This window comes from Primulina tabacum, chromosome 17 (genome assembly GCF_025594145.1).
Source record: "Primulina tabacum isolate GXHZ01 chromosome 17, ASM2559414v2, whole genome shotgun sequence".
Classification (NCBI taxonomy): Eukaryota; Viridiplantae; Streptophyta; class Magnoliopsida; order Lamiales; family Gesneriaceae; genus Primulina; species Primulina tabacum.
Genome location: NC_134566.1, coordinates 27,174,719 through 27,184,628, shown reverse-complemented (window position 1 = coordinate 27,184,628; position 9,910 = coordinate 27,174,719). Strand labels below are relative to the sequence as shown.

The following is a 9,910-nucleotide window of genomic DNA, read 5'->3' as shown; positions in this document are numbered from 1 at the left end:
TAATTCGCCTTGTTTGAAGCCAATTTCATGTAAATACTCGGTCGGTCTACTACACCATGCACGTGGTGTATGTTTCAAATCATAGAGAGTCTTTTTTAACTTATAAACATGATCCAAGTAGTGTGGATCTTCAAATCTTTTAGATTGTCTGACAAACACTTCCTCACACAAAATGTCATTCAAAAATGCATTTTTTACATCCATTTGATAGATTTTGATCTTTATATAACGTGCAATAGCTAGTAATAGTCGGACTGACTCAATGCGGGCTACAGGAGAAAAGGTCCCATCAAAGTCAACACTCTCTACCTAGGTGTACCCTTAAGCAACCAGCTTTGCTTTGTTCTTAATGATGTTTCCTGACTCATCGGTTTTATTTTTAAAAATATATTTGTACCAATTATGTTTCCATCGTCAGGAGGTGGAACTAAGTACCACGTATCATTTCGAACAAATTGTTCAAGCTCATCATTCCAAAAATCATCTTTCAATGCTTCCTCAATAGTATTTTGTTCAATGTTAGATACAAAAAATGAATGTCTAACATGTGAGTACATGAAACTCATGCACACTAACCCGACCATTTTGTGGTAGTCAACATTTTCTTCCTTTCGGGTTTGTATGTCTCCACTCACATTTCCAATGATTTGGGACGAATGATGATTTTTCTGAATTTTGTTTGGGATATTCTTACAATCTTTGATTGCATCGTAATCTCTTTTATGTTCATCCTCGGGTTCAATCACTTCAAAGTCATGTGTTGTGCTCGATTTTGCAACATTTGGGGACAACATCTGGATTTTCCAACGAGATGGAAATTTTCAGCATGTCATCCATGCCATCCTCGACAGTTTTCCTTTTGAGATCTGCATGATCATAAAAAAAAACATTAATAGACTCCATAATAGTCCTAATTCTTAGATTAAACATATTAATCACGACTATTAGTGGCATATCCAATAAACAAACACTTATCACTTTTCGAGTCAAATTTTGCTAGTGATCTCTTTTATTCAAGACATAAAAAACATAACCAAAAAACATGAAAATATTTAAGATTTGGTTTCTTTCCCATTATTATCTCATATGGTGTCATTGTTAAACCATTTCTTAAATACACACGGTTTGCAATATGGCATGCAGTGTTAGGGCATCAGCCCAAAAACGGTTTGAGATGTACGTTGAGCTCAGCATCACCTTAATCATTTCTTGTAGTCTTATATTCTTACATTCGACTATGCCATTTTGTTGTGGAGTTTTTGGAGCGTATAATTCATATGAAATACATTTCATATCACAAAAAGACGAGAACAAAAAATATTCAAATTTCTTACCATGATCAGTCTTGATTCTCCCCACTTTCAAATTATGGAGATTAGTAATTTTTTTTACTAAATTTTTTAATGTGACAAAGGTGTCCGACTTTTCTCTAATAAAACTTACTCATGAAAAACGTATCGACACACAAAAATATATATTTCTTACCTCCAAATCTTTTCACTTCGATACGACCCATAAGATCCATGTGTAACAACTCAAGCCAAAGTGTTGTCCCGAAGTGTGACAACACGGAGTATGACGCGCGAGTTTGCATACCTTTTTGGCAATCTCCAAACACATATGATATACCATATGACAAATTAGACATACGTCGTACGACATCATATATACAGAGATTCTTCAGTGTTTTGAAATTTGCATGCCTCAATTTTTTTATGTCAAATGTCAAGTTCACTTACCTTTGCACGTTTGTATGTGAGTTCTTCTCCTAATTGATAGCAATTATCCAAAGATCTTGTACATGTCATCATGCACGCATTAGTATCATCAAAAACTTCACATGTATGTTTATCAAACTTAACATGTAAATTATCATCACACAATTAGCTAATGCTTATCAAATTTGAGTTTATTCCCTCGACATGTATCACATGGAGCTTCGGCAGTCCTTCAACATTCAATATTCTTTTTCCAACAATCCTTCATTTTGCTCTCCCCCCATATGTTACTCTACCACTTTTTTGTTCAACGTAATCCGTGAAGTGTTCTTTTGAACCTGTCATGTGGTCTGAGCTTCCACTATCAAAGTATCAGTGACCTGCAGTGTTAGTTTTTATTGATGTATACACAGCATTACAGTGAATTTTTACCTTTGGTACCAAAATTTTCCTTATTGTAGGTTGATGGTTGGAGGTGCTGCAGGAGGTGTTGGGCAGCATCTGATTTACTTTGTTGTTCATGTGGTCTTCTCTAAACTTAAAACAGTAGTTTTTTATATGACCAGGTTTAAAATAGTAGTGACATACATACTTGCGTTTCCTTGGCTTCGTCTTTTGAGCAGCAACTTGTCTTTTCTGTGGAGATTTCTTAATCGTAGATGTGGCTTGGGGCTGTTTAGACGTATCAACTTTTTCTTTCACAAAAAAGTTGATTTAGATCCAACTTCAAGGACACTATTTTTGAAGCCTAATCCAGTCTTACTGTCTCTTCCCATCATGAATATGGAATCAAGCTTAGATGTACTCGAGTTGAACAACTACAGAATTCAGCTCTGTATTCTCCTTTGTGAGAGTTGTGTTCAACTTGTTTCTCTTAGTCCAGCCAGCATACAACTCTTCATATAGTTTTGTGTTATGCTCTAGAGTGATTTCTTCATCATCAGCTTCCAAATCTTCATCTACTCTTAAATTTGTAGAAGTTATTGAATTGAGACATAATGATTTTGAGCAAGGTGTTCTCGCTAGGTGTGGCAACACCGAGGCAACACCTAGTGGATTCACTTGTAACCAACATTTTTCTTCTAGAAGTATTCAAGGAGGTGTGATTATCTTATTCATTGGATTTCTCCTCCTCATCAGATTCTTCATCACTTAGGGAAACATTAAGTCCTTTATTCTTGAGAGATTTGTTCGTACATTCGTTGACATAATGTCCAAAGGCATTGCACTCTCTGCATTGCACATAGTAATATTTTTTCGGATTAAACTGGTCCTTGCCTTCATTCTTTTGCTGAAACTATCGTTGGGCGGGAAACTTCTATGGTTTTTTAGAAGCAGTGATACTGGGTAATTTGGATGGTTGTTCAGTCCTTTTTTTGTCCCTAATCCTCTTCAAATAATCTCCAAACTTCTCTGTGATATAAGAGATAGAGTTCTCACAAAGATCCGACTCATTAACTTCTTGTGACAGTTGAAAAAAAATCATTAAATGAGTCATTTGATACTGGAAAACGATCGTCTTATCCTTATCTTTCTTTTGCATATCCATATTCATCTCGAAGGTGCGGAGTGAGCTATCAGATCTTCCGGTGCAAGTTGAGTTGTTTCTTTTGCTTCATCAATTGCACAAAATTTGATATTAAATCATGCGGGCAGTGATCTTAGTTCTTTGCTAACGAGACATTCATTCGAGATTAGACCACCCAGACTGAATGCTTCGTTGGAAATCTCTTTGAGGCATCGATCATAATCAATGATTGTTACAGTTTCTTCCATCCTCAGATTCTCAAATTTGGACGTCAGCAGTCTCAACTTCGTTCTTCGCAAACTTTCAGAACCTTTACAATGTTTCTGAAGAATTTCCCACGCATACTTAGCTAATACGCAGTTTGTAATCAAGCTGAACATATTTAGGTCAACTGAGGTGAAAATGACATTTAAGTCCTTTGAATTGTCATTCGAAAGTTGTACTTCATCAGTTGTTAATTCGTTTTCAAGCTTTATCAGGCTATCATCATCTTCATCTATTCTTTTCGGTGGATTCCAACCCCTGACAACTCGTTGTCATACTCTTTCATCAATGGATTTAATGTATATTCTGATCTTATCCTTCCATAGACTGTAGTTGGACCCATCCAAAACAGATGGTCGAAGTGCTGCATTTGCAAATGATGCGTCCATTAATTAAGCAAACTATTAAACAAAAATGCTAGAATAAACACTTAATATATCAAGCGTAGGCTCTGATATCACTTATAAAGTTTTGTTCAACATAAAATTATAGAAATTATTGAATTGGTGTATATCATATTTAGGCGTTGTGCGAGGTGTTGGCAACGCCAATCCACAACATGCACCGGAATATTTCAATTAAGAACACAATTCAACTTTAATAAATAAAGTATGATGTATTAAATATGCACGAGTATTATAAATACTTGTGTGTTGCCTCATGGAAAAATAATTACAAGAAAACCAACACTAGTAATTTTAACGAAAACTAATTTCCTCAACATAGATAAAACAAATTGCTTTCTAAAAAAAATAATCAAAGTAAAACGTATTCAAGAAAGCAAAACACGGTGTCGAAAACTGAAGTAATAAAAACACGATCTTCAACCGACACTTCCACTGCGTGTTGTCTGCAGATGTCTCACAATCAAGGCAACACATAAAACAATATTATTCAAAAAAAGGTCTGTGTGAATTGTTTTTTCCTCTTAAGTTCATGGCGTGCAAAAGTACAAATGTGCGAAGCCACGAAAAGTCTTTTTTCTCGGCTGACTTCTCTTATTTATAACCTCCTTGTCTCCTAGGGTTTATGTCAAAAAATAATCCTACAAAATATGCAAACAAGAGTTTTGTCAAAAATAAACTCTATTTAAATAATGATATCATATCATAATTGTCACGTATCTAGAAAGAAAAAACCCATAATTAATTATTTTACACAATCATATAAATAAGAAAAAGATAATATTAGAACATAAATTTAATCTTTGGAAACCAAGAATTATTTTTTCTTTCAGTTAATAGATTGGGTTGATCCATAACCGATCCAACATAACTCGTTCAATATGGAACCAGTTAATGTGGTTTAGGGTCGGACCAAATCGAGTATTCTAATTGAATTTGATTGATTTTTAAACCTTGATCCGGAATCAAAACCTTGAATTATACGAAATTTTTTATATCCAATGATTATTATTATTATTATTATTTATCGATGAACTTTATGTAAAGTAAAACTCGTAATTTTATATAGGCAGCTTTAAGGTATTTTAACAAGCGTGTTTGTTATGGACAAATTTTTCCCGCAAATATTTCGTCTTTTAGACCAAATAGTGATGAAAATATATAATTATGATTTTTTTGTTAAGGAATTACTACTATCCACAGTTTTGATGATCGACAAAATCAAAACAACACTTACTTTTTCAGGAAACAGTTGCTAATCTTCTGTGTATAACAGGAACCAGTTCAACTATTTAAACTTACAACCTCCTAGTCTTCAGCCGCTTGAATTTCAGACCGCCTACCATTCAACCATTTGAAGAGAAGAAGTTCAAACTCTAAAGAACTTCTCAACCGGTTGTTCGAAGACATTAAATCGAGTCATTAAAGAGCTATTTATTGCCCACTTAATGAAAGACATTCTCTGATCGGTTCAGGACATTCAATGGTTTTGCACCGCTACAAGACAACCATCTTCTGCACCAGTCCCGATATGGATTTGCATTTATGTCACTATCTCACAAAAGAAAGATTACTTATATCCTACAAGTTCTGATGATAAAAACAGTTGTCATAAAAGAATATTTAGCAGTAACTCCTCAAGGAACGTGATTCAAACATATGCTAGCAAAAATAACATTAAATGCTTTGCTGAAGAACATTTAATGTATTTGCAGCTGATAGTGACACATCATTTCAAGGTTACAGGTTAACGTTACTCATATCTTTCCGACCTTTGGAATGACAAGTTATATAAGAAGAGCTGGAAGTATGCAAGAAATACACATAATAATCAAGCTTTCAATAGTGCGATTACTGCAAGCCTGCATACTTAAAGAATATGAGCGCAATCAAAGATCAAATTTATCATCGCTCATCGAGCACGTACTCGACAAAAAGATATCTGATTATTCAAATATCATATTCGTGCTACTAAAACAGATTGTTTTACTTACATCAGTAACATTTGGTTATTTGATTAATAGCGGTGTCTGATGAATCGAGAGTTCTTAAAAGAGTGGGTTGTTGCAAAGAGTTTTGTAAAGCAAAATTCTTTTAGTGAAATCTTCCTTACAGAGGAAGAAGGAGTTTTATCTCTGAGCATCCATAAAATTTAGTGTCTTTACTTTTCGCAAGCTTTTACATTTCAAACAATATCTTGTTGATTAGACTGCCAACCGGTTGAAACTATCATTATAAATATTGAACTATTTTCCGCACTTTTCAAGTGGTTCATATTTATAACTATTTGAGAAAAACTTTAAATCGCCTAAAAATGGTTGAAAACAAATTTTAAAAGCAAATATTTTCAAAAAGTTTATTCATCTTCCTCTAAACTATTTCTCGATCCTAACATTTTTTTATTAATTGTATTTAAATTAATAGTTTTTAAATTGTGATAATATTTTTTGGTTACTAAATATTATCGATATAAAAATGAAAAATAACTTTGATTTGTTAATTTTTAAACATTTACTATTATGTAGTGATTATCATTAAAAAATTATAATTTAAAAAAAGTTTTAAAAAAAACCTGCCTCATCATACCCACTCTTTTGTTATCTCCAGATAAAATTTAACTAAAATACCAACTTTAATTGTAAAAATATTTATTATATCATATTATATTACGATAACATGTAAATAATTGTAGATAAAAAATTGATAACTATTTTAAATTTTAAAAAAATATTTATTATTTTTTAAAGAAATTAAATCCAATTGTAAAACAACCATATTATTTATACTTAAATTTTTCATCATATTTAATGATATGTTCACTTAACTAAAATATTAATTGGACTAGCAATTACTATTTTTTTGAATATATTCTAAAAAAACGCATAATGAGATATTTGCAAAGTATGTACAAATAAAATACTTAAATAGTTTTAGATAACTAAATTTATAAATATAGAAAACAGATTAGTTATTTATAATTTTTTTATATAATTTTTAAATCAATTTTCAACTCAACTATAACTTGTTTATTTGAAGTTTGATTAGATTCTTATTATTTTATCATGATTACTATTTATTTGAATATTTTCCTAAAATACAAAATAGAAATTTGCAAAGTATGGATAAATAAGTATGTAAATAGTTTTAAATAACTAAATAAAAATTCGATATTTTTTATTTTCATTGTAAAAAACATTTAATCAATCTTCAATTTAACCATGACGTTTTAACATACTTGTACTAATTTAACTATTCTCGATCGATTTATACCGTATTGCACGGGGTTTTGATAACTATATAATATATATATATATATATATATATTATATGTCTCCCTGATTGCCTATGAATAACATCAACTAGCTATGGCTGGATTTAGTAATGGACACTGAAAACTCAATGGCATTTTTTAATTTCCCCGTGAGTTGTACTGGTGGAAATTAAATGTACGCATCAAAATCTTAGATACATACATACATATATATATATACATATATATATATATCATGAAATCTATATAAAATTTAGGAAATTGTAATTTTTATGGACTACTCATGTAATCGTCACATTAACGTCCAGTCAGTACCATATCAGAACAAATACAAAAATAATAGAGTAGATCTTTTGTGAGACGGATCTCACAAATCTTTATACGTGAGATGGATATCGATATTCACAATAAAAAATAATACTCTTATTATAAAAAGTAATATTTTTTCATTAATGATCCAAATGAGATATTCGTCTCACAAAATACGACCCATGAGATCGTCTCACACAAACTTTTGTCAAAATAGTTATGATATTAAATTAAGATTGAAATTTAATAACTTATATATCAAAACATCAATAGACAAATATACACGACCAAAAATACAATTTTATCTGAGTATCGTTAATATTTTTTAAAATTGTCCATTGTATTGCCTTTCAAAACTAAAATTAAAACAGATTAATCACCTGGAGAAATCAGGATCATGTTGTGATCTTCATTGGAAAGACCTTAAACCCAGCGCAGTGGTTACATCCAGTTTCCATGCAAACCCTTCGTTTTCCATTCTCCACACGTCGCATACCACAGTTGTCGACCTCTTGGGTCCTTGCTGCATCAACCTCACTCGACATGCAAACGACGGCCAGAAATGGGGAAGCTTCTCCTTCACAACCAACCTCACCACTGTCGCATCATCTTCACCGTTCTGGATCATCTTCCTGCACGCTTCATTCACCCACACCACCTTGTTGGTGCAGTCCGAAACGAACCCGGGACACGCGTCTATCTCCAGGTTATCGATCTTTTCTCTGTCCGAAAACCCTAAACCTAATCCCGCAGCAGTGTCTGCGTACCCTTCCGTCACACACTCCACGATTATCCACGTTTCGGCCACGGAACGGGCTCGCTCGGCTGTTACGTCCCTGGAGTCCACAGCCTTGTGATTTACGACGCTGTTACATAACTTAGACGACGGATCTGAATCACGATACATGCATATCGACGGATTTTCCTGCCTTTTCTGAAAGCTTATGGTACCGAAAGAATAATTATCACGATCTTCTGATCTCTCAGGTGCCGGTAGCAGTTGAAGGGTCACCTTATCTTTTCCCTGGGATTCATCTTCGACTCCTGATTTTTCCCCGTCGCTAGTTTTTCTCCTGACCAGTTGCTTGTTTTGCCTACCCCGAACTCTAACGTACCTTCTCTTGGTTCTTCCAGCAGTTTTGGCGAAGCCGTTTCGCCTGCTCTGATCAACGGCGGAGCCGGAGATCTGCCGATCTCCGGCGACTGGCTTGGGAGCAATTGGCCTGAACCTCAGCATTAGCCAGTTGGTCACCGAGTACTCATTATCCTCCCTCGATTTCGAAGCTTTTCTTGCCTCAAAACCACGCATATATCATTCAATATATCAGCTCGATCGATCCTCAGATATGAACAACGGGAATCTGAAGAAAAGAGAAAGATTAAATGGTGCTACAAGCCCGCAGCAGCAGCAACAAAAGCCAAATATAAAGGTTGCAATACAAGGACACGTGGGAGGCCATGAAAGGAGAAGATTGATGCAGGAGTGGACCAACTAGGAAAGAAAAAAAAGAGGACAGACACCTTAGCTAAGTAAAGGAATCATTAGAGCGTACTGTCAACGTTCCAGAAATGAGACAGGTGTGTGTTTTCAGTTTGATCTCCATTAATCAAACAAAACTTTGGACATACCACATTAGATAAACATATGTTATCCGTTTTATTTATTTGTCCGATCTCTTAAATTCAGACATATCACGCCGGCGATATGTATGTTGACATAGTAGTATTCCGTCTGAAACCACACTAAATACGCAAAATTAATCTTAATATAATTAACTAACCCACCATGACCGATCCAACCTCGAGTTTAGTTTGGAGGCATTCGTCATTGGTTGTAGAATGATGCGAGTTATTGTAAATATTTTGGGTTTGTTGGAAATTTGAATCAAAATTATGTATCATGAACGTGGGAGTGTCTTTTGACTATCCACATTTTTGAATTAGTTGTGGCTCATTATTGTGGAGGTGTCTTTTGACTTTCCACATTCTTGAGTTAATTGAAGAGTTTTGGCACTTCATATTCTTGAGTTAATGGGAAGATTAATTGAGTTAATTAATCTTGTATTACTCTTGCTGTACATTTTTGGGCTTATAAATAGTGTGTTCATTTCCTCATTTCAAAAACATGAAAATATTATATCTTTCAAGTATTCTCTTGCATTTCATATTGTTAGCTTTCCATTTGGCATCCGTGAAATCTCAGTGATAAAGTAAAGGTACGTTTTCAGTTCGCCGTAGTAGTGTCTCATGTTAAGTCACTGCTGGTTGTTCAGTTGTATCCTGGGAAACAGACGTCCAAGACGATCCTCGAAGCACATACAGGATGGGACGAATCTGTTTTAAGGACTACTGTACTTCGTACAGGCCTCGATTTGGTTTACTTTAAGCTTTGCTCTACTGTTTTCTCTTCACCGTG

The 9,910-nt window shown here is 33.9% G+C and overlaps 1 protein-coding gene across 5 annotated transcripts; it reads right to left on the bottom strand.

The window, feature by feature from the left end:
• Positions 1-455: 455 nt before the first annotated feature.
• On the bottom strand, positions 456-9,095 carry LOC142531998 (uncharacterized). 5 transcript variants are annotated; one of them, XM_075638295.1, is made up of 2 exons: positions 7,875-9,095; positions 456-866 (listed from the first exon to the last, which is right to left on the bottom strand). In XM_075638295.1, the coding sequence occupies exon 1, from the start codon at positions 8,801-8,803 to the stop codon at positions 7,904-7,906; it is 900 nt and encodes a 299-aa protein (XP_075494410.1). In that variant the 5' UTR covers positions 8,804-9,095; the 3' UTR covers positions 456-866; positions 7,875-7,903. The 5 variants fall into 5 exon arrangements, with proteins under 5 accessions (XP_075494410.1, XP_075494412.1, XP_075494411.1 ...); XM_075638297.1 differs by lacking the exon at positions 456-866 and adding an exon at positions 958-3,874; XM_075638296.1 differs by lacking the exon at positions 456-866 and adding an exon at positions 4,140-4,555.
• Between the last annotated feature and the right edge of the window lie 815 nt (positions 9,096-9,910).

Excerpts from the sequence above, each read along its gene's own strand:
- LOC142531998 (XM_075638295.1), bottom strand. The coding sequence starts at position 8,803 with ATGCGTGGTTTTGAGGCAAGAAAAGCTTCGAAATCGAGGGAGGATAAT.